Source organism: Macaca fascicularis, chromosome 5 (genome assembly GCF_037993035.2).
Source record: "Macaca fascicularis isolate 582-1 chromosome 5, T2T-MFA8v1.1".
NCBI classification, from domain to species: domain Eukaryota; kingdom Metazoa; phylum Chordata; class Mammalia; order Primates; family Cercopithecidae; genus Macaca; species Macaca fascicularis.
This window is the reverse complement of record NC_088379.1, coordinates 144,415,500-144,431,067: the sequence shown is the minus strand read 5'-3', so window position 1 is coordinate 144,431,067 and position 15,568 is coordinate 144,415,500. Positions and strand designations below refer to the sequence as shown.

At 40.2% G+C, this 15,568-nt stretch overlaps 1 protein-coding gene across 2 annotated transcripts; it reads left to right on the top strand.

The window, feature by feature from the left end:
- The first annotated feature begins 2,636 nt into the window (after positions 1–2,636).
- MGARP (mitochondria localized glutamic acid rich protein) lies at positions 2,637–15,195 on the top strand. Of its 2 annotated transcripts, none has more exons than XM_005555943.5 (4): positions 2,637–2,785; positions 7,497–7,600; positions 12,505–12,598; positions 14,316–15,195. In XM_005555943.5, exons 1-4 carry the CDS (start codon positions 2,704–2,706, stop codon positions 14,756–14,758), a joined length of 723 nt encoding a protein of 240 aa, XP_005556000.3. In that variant the 5' UTR covers positions 2,637–2,703; the 3' UTR covers positions 14,759–15,195. The 2 variants fall into 2 exon arrangements, with proteins under 2 accessions (XP_005556000.3, XP_073896600.1); XM_074040499.1 differs by having other exon boundaries at positions 2,637–2,972.
- The last annotated feature ends 373 nt before the right edge of the window (positions 15,196–15,568 follow it).

The following is a 15,568-nucleotide window of genomic DNA, read 5'->3' as shown; positions in this document are numbered from 1 at the left end:
TTTTCTGTGAAATGCAGGAAACCACTCAATCTTTGAAAATTTATTTTATTTATATAGCACTTAAGCCTTGAAAGTATAATTAATGTTGCCAGTAGAGGACCTTTATAATAATGTTTTTAAGACTAATATAATCTTTGTCAATAATCACAGTTAGATGGAAGTCATCTAAGGTAAGCCGAGTTATCTCTGACCCTAAATTCTTGTTTTTCCAACCAAACGAAGAAAACTTTCAAGGATGTGCTCAAGGGCAGCATTATGAGCAGTATGATTAATAGTTAGGAAACTATTGGCTGAGCCTTACAGAGTCTTCCATAGCAAAAATATGTTAAATTTATCTGGGGTTTGGAAGAAATAGTCTGCTATGGAGTGAATTTGACAACTCGAGGGCATGTCCTCTCTTGGAAAATATTTCATCAAGATTTGAAAAGATTTTGCCATCAAAATGGAAAGCCACAGGAGCAGTTGCGTAGATAGAAATTCCCTTCAACTTGAAAGGCATGAGCTTTTAACTAAGGAAAATAATCTGGAGAAATGGCACTATTTATCTCACAGTTCTTTTATATCCCAGCTGGTATGGCCACATTCAACCTAGAGAGCGTGATAAGCTCCCCCTGGACCTTACCATCTAATAAGAGATGGTAGGATACAATGAATCCCACCATGTGCCACACTGAAAGGCAGCAGAGGGCAGCAGGAGAGCCTTGAGCTTCACCTTGGGCTGGAAGTCAGAATCTAGCACTGCTTCCTCCAACTAGCTAAGCACATTTTATATCCTTTTTCTTTTTTTTTACTTTATTTTTTACATTTCATATCTAATGTGCTTTTTTTTTTTTTTCTTTCTTTCTTTCTTTCTAAAAAAGAAACAGACAAGATTTTGCCATGTTTGCCAGGCTGGTCCTGAACTCCTGAGCTCAAGGCAATCCTTCTGCCTCCGCCTCCCAAAGTGCTGGGATTACAGGTGTGAGCCACTGTGGGTGGCTTTTGTTTTGTTTTGTTTTTTGTTTTTCAGACAGGGTCTCACTCTGTCACCCAGGCTGGAGTGCACTGGCAAGATCTCAGCTCACTGCAGTCTTGACCTCCTGGGCTCAAGCAGTTCTCCCACCTCAGCCTCCGGAGTAGCTGGGACTACAGGCATGCACCACCACACTCATCTATGTTGTAAACTTTTTTTTTTTTAACGGAGTCTCACTCTGTCACCCTAGTGATTAAACTAGTTAACTGTCTTTTTGAGTATCAAAAAACCAATCTGATCATTGGCTTGTACTCTTCATATGAGAATATGTTAAATATAATTATAATTGGGTTCAAGACTATAACTTCTGAGAAATGTTTATTTACATAGCAAATGAACAAATATTGTGCCTGTTACATGTCAACAGAACTTTAAGCTAGAAGTATTATGTTCACGTCCTTTTTGTTTTTTTAATTCATGACCACCAGTAAATCCTTGGACATTCCCACCCACCACCTTTGCTAAAGGGAATAATTGCCACCTCCCTCAGAGGGTTGCAGTGAAAATTAAAAGAGATAATAGATGTGAAAGTGCTTTATAATGTTTCAAGTGGCAAACACACATAAGGGATTATTGTAGTAGGAAATGGTGTCTTCCAAAGAGTAATCATTTAGACAATGTTATAAACTTAATAAATTATTGGTTTCCATATTCAAACCATGACAAGTTCCTGTAGCCACAGTGAGACGGAAGAAACTAATAATTTAGTATTTTTAGTTGATGTGTTTTGTTTTGTTTTTTAGTTTTGGGGTGTTTTGTTTTGTTTTGTTTTTGAGACAGGGTCTTGCTCTGTCACCCAGGCTTGAATGTAGTGGCATGATCTCTGGCTCACTGCAACCTCCGTCTCCCGGGTTCAAGCGATTCTCCTGTCTCCGCGTAGCTGGGATTACAGGCACGCGCCACCACGCCTGGCTAACTTTTTGTATTTTTAGTAGAAACGGGGTTTCGCCATGTTGCCCAGGCTGGTCTCCAACTCCTCACCTCAAGTGATCCGCCTGCCTCGGCCTCCCAAAGTGCTGGGATTATAGACGTGAGCCACTGCGCCAGGCCGCTGATGTGGAAATATTAATTTCACATCCCATAGAGGAATATACAGTGTTTTTGGAGTTTATATTTTAAAGTCATTGTAACGGTGAACTGTCTAGAAATTCAATCATTGTCTGGAGATTTTCTTACGATTCTGAGCATCACGCAGTGCGCTAATGGAAGACTGAGGCTACCCCTGCGCTCCTTGCATTTGTAAGAAACTTCCCGCTATCCTCCCCTCTCCTAGGAAAGCTAATGGAATGCGTGAGATAAAGTGGGTTCAGATTACATCCAGCGTGATAAACTGTGTCCTTATCTTAATCTCGTCCAATTCTCAAAACATTTCCAGCGTGCTGTGAGGAGATACATTCAGTGGTACAGAACGAGTCAGGCGGGCGACGGCGACTTATAGATTCCCCATCCCTTTTCTGAGATGCCGCGGTCAGCTCTCGAGACTTCAGGGAAAGCAACAGAGCTGGAGATGGGTTAGGGGAGGATGGTGAGGACTACAAAGGTCTCCCCACCTCCCGGGGGCCGCGGAGGCGGGGCTGGATGAAGGTCGACGTGCCTTCTCCGGGCGGGGCGCTGCCAGGCTCTCAGCCTCACTGTGGAAGGGCAGCCTGAGCCTGGGTACGGAGCCTGCTGCGCGGCGGACAGCGGGCGCGATGTATCTCCGCAGGGCGGTCTCCAAGACCCTGGCGCTGCCGCTGAGGGCGCCCCCCAACCCCGCACCGCTCGGGAAGGACGGTGAGTAAGGAGATCTAGCCCGGAGAGGAGGACGGGCGCCTCGGGTGCAGATTTCGCCCGCGCCCGGGTACCGGCCGGCACCCAGTTGGCCAAACCCGACCCAGAACAGCAGAAGCCTGGATTGGAGGTCGAGGAGAACGGAGGAGACTCCCGGGAAGACGTCCCGAAGCTTCTGCAGGCTTTGGAAGTAGGGAACTTTCCGGTGTGCCTCTGAGTCCAGATTAGCTGGGTTCGCATCCTGATCTTGGACAAATGCCTTAACCTGTTTCCTCATCTATAAAATAAGGGCGATAATAGTTTTGCTTTTTAATGAGTTAATGTTTGGTTAAAAGCACTTAGAAACGTGCCTGGCTGACAAAGTTGTAGCATACCACTTTTATTGTTAGAGGCACTATTCGCTCTCCAACCTCCTGAGGAAGCAGAGGAAGGGTGGGAATGAGCCGGCCCTGTAAGCATTGGGAGGCAGAGAAGCAGGGCCCGCTCAGTGGACACTGGGCGAATGTTCGTGGGGTAAATAAATCTAACCCTCGGCAGGGTCTCAGCAGCCTGAACCCCGCGAGCGCCTGGCTCTGAGATCCACAACCCCCAAAAAGGAAGCGGCCTTCGGGGCGCTTTCCTTTGAGGTTGCAGGTCGTCCTGCAGCTGCTTGGCTCTGTCCAAATATCGACACCTTTGGATCTGGGGATGCGCGAGAAAAAGCAGGGTACTCAGAAATTAACTAAAGGGGGAGTTTCAGTGTGAACTGGAAGCTTATTAAATAAAAATGGACGTATAGAAAAGCGCCTCGTATAGTGCCTGGAACATAGTAGGTGCTTAGCAGGTGTGAGCAAGGAAGATTGTTTTTCTTCCCAGCAGCCTGCGGTTCTGGGACCAGGCTTGCGCTCCGGGGCGGTTCAGCCCCAGCCGCCTTTCCCTAGTCCCCATCCGTCACCCCTCTCTCTTCCACTCCCGATTGGGGAACGGTTCTTAGACAACATCGTGAAGCGTTTTTAATGCTGTCTTCGCTTCCCCTCGCTTTCTGAGGCTTCCGAGGTAATTTTAGCCCAGAGTATCCGGCCGGAGAAAAAGACGTGCGCGGAGAATTCCGTGGGCCGATTTTTTTCACGTTGATTGGGCCTCTGTTGGTGGTGGTGGGAGAGAAGGACGAGGTCTAACCAACTCGCTTTATTTTTCTTTTAAAATGCTGGTGGGAGGAAGTTACCCCTCAAGTATCAGAAACAAGACGTCTTCGTTTTCCTAGATCTTTATTGTCTTTATTTTTCTAGACCTTTATACCAAATAATATAGAGCTTTTAAATATATATATATCTCTCTCCTGATGAAGTAGGGAGAAGCCATTTATTTTAAACTTCGTAATATAACGGGACTGCTCTGTAGGGAATGGGGAGAAAGATTAGTCCTCTGACCGTGGCCTTTCGTTTTATCTGTCTGCGTTCCCCACCGACAACGTGCGCGCCTGCACGCACACACAAACACACACACACGCACTATTTTTTGTAGCTGCAGAAATTCCAAATAATTTTCTTCCCAATTTGCGGCAAAATACAAGTAGTTTAAAAATTTTAAATACGTATCTAGCAATGCTGCTTGCAAAGGTACTGGTCTTTCTCTAATTTTCAACTAACTACTATTTTTGCAGCACTTAAAATGTAAGAACTATTATTGACTGGAAACAAATTTGTCTTCTGTCATGGACATTAATTAATCTTTTGTTGATACTTTCTACTTTGATGAAAAATAAATTTTTTTCAGTTTCATTGAAGGAAAAATTTTTAACTGTGTCTCATCACATTTTGTTCTCTCCTTTTTGCTTTTAAAAGGGTAATTTTTTTTTTTTTTTTTTTTTTTTTTTTTTTTGATACGGAGTTTCACTCTTTTTGCCCAGGCTGGAGTGCAATGGCCTGATCTCGGCTCACCACAACCTCCGCCTCCCAAGTCCAAGTGGTTCTCCTGCCTCAGCCTCCCAAGTTCCTGGGATTACAGGCATGCGCCACCACGCCCAGTTAATTTTGTATTTTTAGTAGAGACGGGGTTTCTCCATGTTGGTCAGGCTGGTCTTGAACTCCCGACCTCAGGTGATCCTCCTGCCTCGGCCTCCCAAAATTCTGGGATTACAGGTGTGAGCCACTGAGCCCAGCCTTAAAAGGGTAATTTTTAATGAATAAATAAGTTTATAATAGATAATTGGGGGAAAAACAGGTAAAATAGGAAATGGAATTCACCTGTAATCCTACCACTCAGTGAACACAACTAGTTACATTTTAGTATATTTAGTTTTCCAAACCGTTTTTTTGCCTCATTCCTTCCTTATGCACATTATTTCCACAAATCTGGGATAGTCCCATACAGAGTATTTTGCTATGACTTTTCACCTAATACATTGTAAATATTTTCTCACATAAGTAAATATTGTTCTGCAAGTTATGTCTATTTGTTTCACATTGTATGAATGTGCTTAAATTTGTCTAATTAATCCTTATTGAAAATTTCTCATTTCATTGTCTTTTTAAGTAACTTGTCCATCATTATATTTGTATTTAAGTCTATTTAAATCTCTGATAATTTTAGTTCTATTTAAAAAATATTTCTGATATTTTTGTCTGTTTGAGAAATATGAAGGCTGTATATTCCCTGTTTGATCACAGATGTACTTTTAAGCCATCAGAAGTCCCACCACAAGTCAAAGCCATAACCTCTTCTCATAGCCTTTGGGGCACATTAGAAGGAAAAAAATTTTTTTCCAAGAAATGGCCATTTATATCCAAACTAAGAACATAAACAGGAAATCATTGTGATTTTGCTACTATGAAGGTTTGTAAGCAGTGCAAATGTCTTAAGATTTGCCCTGTGCAAATCATAGTCTTCCACTAGTCCCTGCACCCCTATACTTTATGTTAGGCCACATCAAATTGCAGGTTGGACATGCTTAATCTGAAAATCTAAAACCCAAAATGCTCCAAAATTAGAAACTTTCTGAGCACTGACATGATGCCACAAGTAGAAAATTTTACATATAAGTACTTAACACAAACTTTGTTTCATGCACAAAATTATTCAAAATATTGTATAAAATTACCTTCAGGCTACGTGTGTAAGGTATATATGAAACATAAATGAATTTTGTGTTTAGACTTAAGTCCCATCCCCAAGATATCTCATTATGTGTATGCATATATCTCAAAATAAAAAATATCCAAAACCCAAAACAATTCTGATCCCAAGCATTTTATTTTATTTTAATTATTTTTTTGGGACAGAATCTTACTCTGTTGCCCAGGCTGGAGTGCAGTGGTACAATCACAGCTCACTGCAGGACTCAAGTGATCTTCCTGCCTCAGCCTCCCGAAGGGGCTGGGACTACAGACGCATACCACCACTCTCAGCTAATATTATAAAATTTTTTTTGTAGAGATGGGGTTCACCACATTGCCCAGGCTGGTCTTGAAATCCTGGGCTCAAGTGATCCTCCCACCCCTGCCTCCCAAAATGTTGGGATTACAGGCATGAGCCACTCCACCCACCACTAGCATTTTAGATAAAGGATATTCATCCTGTACTTTGTACCTTCTGGGTCACGAAACGCTCATACACGTTACACCTTCTGCCTCCAGTGCCATTCTTCTTTCCCTTATTTATCTTCAAAACTATCCCCTTATTTTCCTTCAAAACTCAGGTCTCTTCTATTATGACAGTTACCTTGGCCAACTAACTGAATTTTTTCTCTGCATGTATCTTGACTTAGCACTTATTACATTTGCCATACAACATCACAATTATTTGTCTGTATGTTCATATCCTCCTTCTAGACTATGAATGACTTGAGACAAGGGACCTTGTCTGTCTTATTCATGGTTGTATTCTTAATGCTTCTAACAGTTCCAAATACATAGTAGATGCTCAGTTGTGTTAGTTGAAAGAATACATAAATGTCTTTATGTCTTTATCTTTAAAATAAATTTGAGTTGTATATACTTTAAGCTCCTTCCAACTTTGAGTTTATTGTAAAAATTTCAATTCCAGGGCATTATAGGATATGCAAATGTTAGTACTACAAAATAAATATGTTTAAATATAATAATATAGTACTTTTATCTGTTTCTGTTAGTTTATACAGAATTATACTTCTATTTCAGATACAACCTTGTTGCAACATTTGGCTTAAAACCCTTTATATGCCCATCTTTGCTTTATAAGAGAAAAATTGAGATTTCTTTCTATATCTACATTTGTATTACAGATTTATAGAAATATGATGATTTCAACATAAATGCTTGATTTAACATATAAATACAAATTGTATTACATTTCAGGTATAAACATACTGAATTCATTATAAAATTATCATTTTCATTGAATCCTGTAGTGGAGTACATATAGTACATGGCTTTCTTTTGCTAATGTACACTTCATTTGGCTGTTAAAATTGTTTAGAGCTTTTGTCATTTCTCCTTACCCACACCTGCACCCCTTCCAAGAAGGCATGATGCTCAGCATCAAGATGACAGGTTTCATGAGTGTTTATCAAATTAGATTGGGAGAATGTCAAGTGGAATTATTACCCAGCCTTGTAATACCGTATTCCCTTAAGCTAAAATCACTTGATGTTAATGATTCTAGGTTCACTGAGGAGAAAAATTTTAAAAGATGTAATTATTTAAAATAGTTTTGCTCAAGTAGTAAAGCTAACTGTGTTTAAACGTTGTTTTCCTAGCATCTCTGCGCCGGATGTCATCTAACAGATTCCCTGGATCATCTGGATCAAATATGATTTATTATCTGGTTGTAGGCGTCACAGTCAGTGCTGGTGGATATTATGTAAGTGATTATATAACCACAGTGCTCAAGAATTCATGTATTTTACAACTCATGGTAAAGCTCAAAGCAATGTCGAGATCAGGACATGGGATTAATTAAATATACAACATAGCAATAGATTTAAGTGTCATTAAGCATACACATCTGAAAAATACCTTGCAATCATTAGAAATACAGGGTTTTCCTAAGAATGTATTAACTAGACTATTATGATGGTTCTTCATTTTTGTTTATTTTTAAATTTTATTTCATTTGAACCTCAGCTTTCTAAATTATGAAGATTTTTGTATGTGTAAAGTCAGCATTTCTTAATACCATTAATATGGATGATTTTCAGTAAAAATAATGTTATTATAAATGCTAATAATGATAGCTGATACTTGAGTGTTTATCACATGCCAGACTCCTGGATCATTTAATGATTAGAACAATTCTATAAGGTAGGCACTATTATTAACATTTTAAAATAACTATTTTGAAAGATTAACTTAAAAATTAATATAGGAGCTGGGCGCAGTGGCTCACACCTGTAATCCCAGCACTTTGGGAGGCTGAGGCAGGTGGATTACCTGAGATCAGAAGTTTGAGGCCAGCCTGGCCAACATGGTGAAACCCTATCTCTACTAAAAATACAAAAATTAGCCAGTGTGGTGGTGCATCCTGTAATCCCAGCTACTCAGGAGGCTGAGACAGGAGAATCTCTTGAATTTAGGAGACTGAGTTTGCAGTAAGCCGAGATCACACCATGGCATTCCAGCCTGGATGACAGAGTGAGACTCTGTTTCCAAAAAAAAAAAAAAAAAATTAATATAACTATTTAAAAAATTAATAGTCTTTTTTAGAGCAGTTTTAGGTTTCAGAAAGTACAGAAACGTCCATATACCCCCTCACACCCCCTCCTCCTTTCCCATATTAAAATCTTGCATTGATGTGGAATATTTGTTAAAACTGACAAGCCAATATTGATATATTATTGTTAACTAAAGTCCAGGGTTTACATGAGGATCCACTCTTTGCGTTGTATATTCTGTTTTTACAAATATATTACAATATCATACAGAATAAATTATAGTATCATACAGAGTAGTTTCATCACCCTAAAAATCCCTCTACTCCACCTACTCATTTCTCCCCCTCTCCTCCCAATCTTTTTACTGTCTCCATAATTTTGTTAGTTTTAAATTTTCACACAGTTTTATTATTTGAAAAATTCATATTTGTTCATAAGTTTTTAAAAAATGTAACATAGATATATATAAAATAAAAAGTATATTTTCCTTCCCAGTCCCCATGTTAATTCCCTCCAGGTAACCACTGTAAGACAAAGGTTTTAATAGTGAGATTTTGGGACTAAAATAACAGACATTTTTTAGGTAAGTAAGATAAGCCTGTTGAGTCATTCACCATTTTGTCATAAACTTTCTAAATCAAAATATAATCTTTATTAAGAATAAAAGTAGGCCAGGCATGGTGGCTCACACCTGTAATCTCAGCACTTTGGGAGGTCAAGGTTGGTGGATCACCTGAGGTCAGGAGTTCAAGACCAGCCTGGCCAACATGGTGAAACCTCATCTCTACTAAAACACAAAAATTAGCCAGGCGTGGTGGCAGGTGCCTGTAATCCCAGCTACTCCGGAGGCTGAGGCAGGAGATCACTTGAACCCAGGAGGTAGAGTTTGCAGTGAGCTGAGATCGTGCCACTGCACTCCAGCCTGGGCGAGACAGCCAGACTCTGTCTCAAAAAAAAAAAAAAAAAGAATAAAAGTAGTGCAGTCGCTCATGCCTGTAATCCCAGCACTTTGGGAGGCTTGAGTCCAGGAGTTTGAGTCTAGCCTGGGCAACATAGTGAGACCTCATTTCTACAAAAAAATTTAAAACTTAGCCCAGCGTGGTGGTGTGCACCTGTGGTCCTAGGTACTTAGGAGGCTGTGATGGGAGGATCGCTTAGGAAGTTAAGGGAAGTTAAGGTTGCAGTGAGCCGAGATTGCACTACTGCACTCAAGCCTGGGCAACAGAACAAGACCCTGTCTTAAAAAAGAAAAAAAGAAAAAGAATAAAAGTAGAGCCTGGAGTGGTGGCTCATGCCTGTAATTCCAGCACTTTGGAGGCCAAGGCAGGAGAATTGCTTGAGGTCAGGAGTTTCAGACCAGCCCGGCCAACATAGCGAGACCTCATCTCTACAAAAAATGTTAAGAAAGAATAAAAGTAGAATAAGCAGAAATTCTTTGTAAACTATGAGTACACAGTCACTATATTTTGGTTTGGTCCTACAACAATATGAATAAAGGCAGGCCGGGCGCAGTGGCTCACACCTGTAAACCTAGAACTTTGGGAGGCCAAGGCAGGATCACGAGGTCAGGAGTTCAAGACCAGCCTGGCCAAGAAATGGTGAAACCCCATTTTTACTAAAAATACAAAAATTAGCCGGGCTTGGTGGCGGGCATCTGTAATCCCAGCTACTCTGGAGGCTGAGGCAGAGGTTTGCTTCAAACTGGGAGATGGAGGTTGCAGTGAGCCAAGACTGCACCACTGCACTCCAGCCTGGGTGACAGAGTGAGACTCTGTCTCAAAAAAAAAAAAAAAAAGAAATATGAATAAAGGGATGTTTAGTCATAACTAGAAGCAGTTTCATAGACTATGTAAGACGGCCAAACCAAACCAAAATACATATTCTAATCCTCAGAAACTTATTTTTGTTTTATTTTATTTATTTATTTATTTATTTATTTATTTATTTATTTATTTATTTTTGAGACGGAGTCTCCCTCTCGCCCAGGCTGGAGTGCAGTGGCGCGTTCTCAGCTCACTGCAAGCTCCACCTCCCGGGTTCACGCCATTCTCCGGCCTCAGCCTCCCGAGTAGCTGAGACTACAGGCGCCCGCCACCACTCCCGGCTGATTTTTTGTACTTTTAGTAGAGACGGGGTTTCACCGTGTTAGCCAGGATGGTCTTGATCTCCTAACCTCGTGATCCGCCCACCTTGGTCTCCCAAAGTGCTGGGATTACAGGCTTGAGCCATCGTGCCCAACCCAGATTTTTTTTCTTTTTTCTTTTCTTTTCTTTTTCTTTTTCTTTTTCTTTTGAAACGGAGTTTCACTCTTGTTGCCCAGACTGGAGTGCAATGGCACGATCTTGGCTCATCGCAACCTCTGCCTCTAGGGTTCAAGTGATTCTCCTGCCTCAGCCTCCCAAACAGCCGGGATTACAGGCATGCGCCACCACAGCTGGCTAATTTTGTATTTCTAGTAGAGACGGGATTTCTCCATGTTGGTCAGGCTGGTCTCAAACTCCGGACCTCAGGTGATCTGCCAGCAACCTCCCAAAGTGCTGGGATTATAGGTGTGGGCCAGTGTGCCTAGCCCCGACATTACAGACTTTCTATTTTCACAGCATATTTTTTATTTATTATTATTATACTTTAAGTTCTAGGGTACATGTGCACAACGTGCAGGTTTGTTACATATGTATACATGTGCCATGTTGGTGTGCTGCACCCATTAACTCGTCATCTACATTAGGTATATCTCCTAAAGCTATCCCTCCCCCCTCCCCCTACCCCACGACAGGCCCCAGTGTGTGATGTTCCACATCCTGTGTCCAAGTGTTCTCATTGTTCAATTCCCACCTATGAGTCAGAACATGTACAGCATAATTTTTATACTGTAAAATTGTTTGTAATTAAGTAGTACAATTTTTAAATAAGGTATTTGGTTTCTGATTATTAAAAATTTAGAAGACACTATATATAAATAAATTTTAGAAATCTATCATCTTACCGTTAAAAGTTAAACCACTACCAACATTTTTTAAAAAGCTAAATTAATATAAACAATAGTAACTGAATAATGAGATTTTCATTTTTTTAATATCATTTTCCAATATGAACACAGGCCAAAGAAGACTACTTAAATATAAAATGAAAGGAAGCCTGCACATTTCGTCTATGATTAAAATAGCTTCCGAATACTCTCTCTTTCTTTCCTTTTTTCCTTCTTTCTCTCTTTTCTCTCCTTTCTCTCCTTTCTCTCTTTCTTTCTTTCTTAGATGGAGTCTTACTCTGTTGCCCAGGCTGGAGTGCAATGGCGCTATCTCGGCTCACTGCAACCTCCACCTCCTGGGTTCAAGCGATTCTCTCACCTCGGCCTTCTGAATAGCTAGGGCTACAGGTGTGTGCCACCGCACCTGGGTGTTTTTGTATTTTTAGTAGAGATGGGGTTTCACCATCTTGGTCAGACTGGTCTCAAACTCCTGACCTCAGGTGATCCACCTGCCTTGGCCTCCCAAAGTGCTGGGATTACAGGCATGAGCCACCGCGCCTGGCCTGATTCCAGTTTTTGACTATTACAAATAAAGGTACCATGAACATTTGTGTACAGGTTTTCATATGAACCTAGATTTCCATTTCTCAAGGATAAATGTTAGAGAATATTTGTATATGCCTGTCAGGATATTCTGGTTGTAGCATAATTTCCTTTTTTTCCTTTTTGTTATCTTTGGCTAAGATAGTGCATTTATTTCCTTCCCTTTTAAAAAAATTTTTATTTTAGGTTATGGGGTACATATGCAGGTTTGTTAACAGGTAAATTGTGTGCCATGGGGGTTTGATGTACAGATTGTTTTATCACCCAGGTAGTAAGTATGATACTCAATAGGTAGTTTTTCTCTCCTCCCCCCCGTCTCACCTTTCTTCCTTTTTAAAGCATTCAATTTAATAACAAAGGTTTCCAAAAGGGAAGTAAAAGAGTAAGTGGTGTGCACTGGTTTCTCTTCTTTGCTACATTGGGATTATGGTTTAAACGTCTAATGGTGATTACAAGGAGACTTGAGTGTACCTTGTAATGTGTAATGTGGCATGACAAATCTTAAAGTTCAAGATATAAACCTAAGCATACATTTACTTTCAGGCTTACAAGACAGTCACATCAGACCAAGCCAAACACACAGAACATATAACAGATTTGAAAGAAAAAACAAAAGCAGAGATACATCCATTTCAAGGTAAATGAATTTCTTAATTTTTTATTTTTAATTATTTTTTGAGGCACTAATTTCCATCCGTTTAGTCTAGCAATGAACACTATTTGCTTTTGGCTTCTTTCCTAGCTTAATCCAGAATGACTCTGGGTATAAGTTCATTTAGAAAGAAAAAGCTCAACTGAAACCTGAAGAACACTGTTACACCTTTTGGATGCATGCATTTGACAAATGAACGTTTTACAGTTATATTGCTGACCAGTGACTTTTGACTTCTTGTGATAATATTACTTTCCGCTGCTCAGGCATCCACCCATGCAGGCATGAGCTTTCATTTTCCTCATTATTTAAAATAATAATATAACTAATTATCTTTCAGTTTGGGCTAAGATCACCTGTGTGCCTTTGTGCAAACAAGGTCCATTTGACACAACAGGATCAGTCGTGTATATTGAGTCCTTCATTTGATAAAATGGTGACCATGGGAACAGAAACTTTATATTTTCACTCTTTCGTTCCTTGCTTCCTACACTTCTTTCTCCCTCCCTCCCTCCCTGCCTTCCTTCCCTCCTTCCCTCCCTCCTTTCCTTCCTTTCCTCCCTCCCTCCCTCCTTTCCTTCCTTTCCTGCCTTCCCTTCCCCCTTCCCTTCCCACTTCCCTCCATGGGTTCTCCCTCTGTCAACCAGGCTAGAGTGCAGTGGTGCAATCATAGCCTACTGCAGCCTTGAACTCCTGAGCTCCAGCAATCCTCCTATCACAGCCTCTCAAGCAACTAGAACTACAAGCATGCACCGCTATGCCCAGCAAGTTTATTTTTTATGTTTTGCAGAGACAGGGTGTCACTATGTTGCCCAGGCTGGTCGTCTTGATCTCCTGGACTCCTATGATCCCCTCCTGCCTCAGCCTCCCAAAGTGCTGGGATTACAGGCATGAGCCACTATGCCTAGCACCTTCTTGCTTTAAACCATACTTTTTTGCAAGCTATTATTATCAATTACTATGATCACTATTTAGGGATAGAGATATTAGAGGCTTATGAACCAGTTTTCACCTGTCATGACAATAAGAAGAAACAGAATATCATCAATACATATTATTGAATATAATCACGTGGTTATTTATAATACTAATAAAATAAGCATTTTCATAGAACTTTTTATTTTAATCCCCTTTTCATATACAGTATTGTAATTAATCTTTACAATAGCCCTGTGCAGTAGATATTATGAATACCCTATTTTACAGATGACAAAAATGAGGTTGAGAGAGGATTAGTGATTTCTGAGTCACCAGCTAGGAACTTGGCTACTCTTCCATGCTATCTCATATGAAAGGTGAATAGGGTAGCTGCTTATTTTTGTATTCTTCATCTTTGCCTAAGTAACATATTCAAGTGTATTTTTTTAAGTTCAAAGAGTTTACAGAAAAGCAGAACCCCCATTTTCCCTCCAAGAGGCAACCAATAAAACCAGTTTATTTGAATCCTCCTGGAGAGTTTTTGCAAATACAATTACGTAGGCATACAACTTACCCGCCTCCTGCTCCCCTCCCATTTTGCCCTAACAATACTAGCAGACTGTATACGTTGTTCTTTTTTTGCTGTTTCACTTGAGAGTCTACCTTGAAGACGGTTACACATCGGTGCATGTAGCTCTGTCTTACGTGTTTAAATGACCACAGTGTTTCATTGCCTTCCCGCGATCTTTAAATTAATACCTTGCTTAATGACTCATTCTTAAAGGTGAAAAGGAGAATGTTGCGGAAACTGAGAAAGCAAGTTCAGAAGCCCCAGAAGTACTTGCAGTGGAAGCCGAGGTGGTAGATGCTGAAGAAAGTCCCGGTGCTACAGTTGTGGTCATAAAAGAGGCATCTGCCTGTCCAGGTCACGTGGAGGCTGCTCCGGAGACCACAGCAGTCAGTGCTGAAACTGGGCCAGAGGTGACAGATGCAGCAGCAAGGGAAACCGCAGAAGTAAACCCTGAAACAACCCCAGAGGTTACAAATGCTGCCCTGGATGAAGCTGTCACCATCGATAATGATAAAGATACAACAGAGAACGAAAGCTCTGATGAATATGCTGAACTAGAAGAAGAAAATTCTCCAGCTGAGTCAGAGTCCTCTGCTGGAGATGATTTACAGGAGGAAGCCAGTGTTGGCTCTGAGGCTGCTTCCGCTCAAGGCTAATCTCCAGCTGGTAGACATTTCAGCAACAAATGCCATAGAGTGTCTGATAAGTGCTTTTGTGTTTTTAGTACACTTAGTTTACAAAAAAAAAAAAAGACATTTTCTAGAAAATGTTAATGTGTCTTGAAGATTTTTGGCATCCACTGATAGATTTTAGGACTGAGAGACTTGAGATTGTACATTTCTTATTACTATTCTACTGTCTGAGATCAGAATATGACATTGCAGTAAAGAGCTTAAATAGTTTCATCTTTGGCTTTTTTTTTCCTAGACATTTTTCTTTTATCACTCTATCTCTGAATTGACATTTTATATGAGAGAAATTGAGCTATCCATACAACCTGTATTTACTTTAATTTTGCTATGCTTTTAGCTTACTTTATTGTATGGTATGTAGGTCTAAAATATAGTTTGAGTCAAATAAAATTAGAAAAGCTTTGGTGCTTCTACTTTTTTCACTAATATTTGCATGTACAAATAATACATATTAACATACACATACATAACATCACATGAGAAATGCAAGCTTTCGTAATATTATTGAAGAAACAGCATATAGTCTATGGAGAACCCTGCATATAACAATATGTATGCCCTCTCCCATCTATAGTACTTACAAAGGGGACTATGTAGATATTTTCTGTTTCAGTTCAGTTCAAACAATATTTATTGAGGATTAACACTTTGTGCCAGGAATCATTCATTCATTCACGTGATCAACAAATATTAGCTGAGCACTTACAACATAATAGGCATTGTTTTAAGTGTTCCCAGTTTATATTCTAGAGTGGAACCAGGTAACAAGACAAA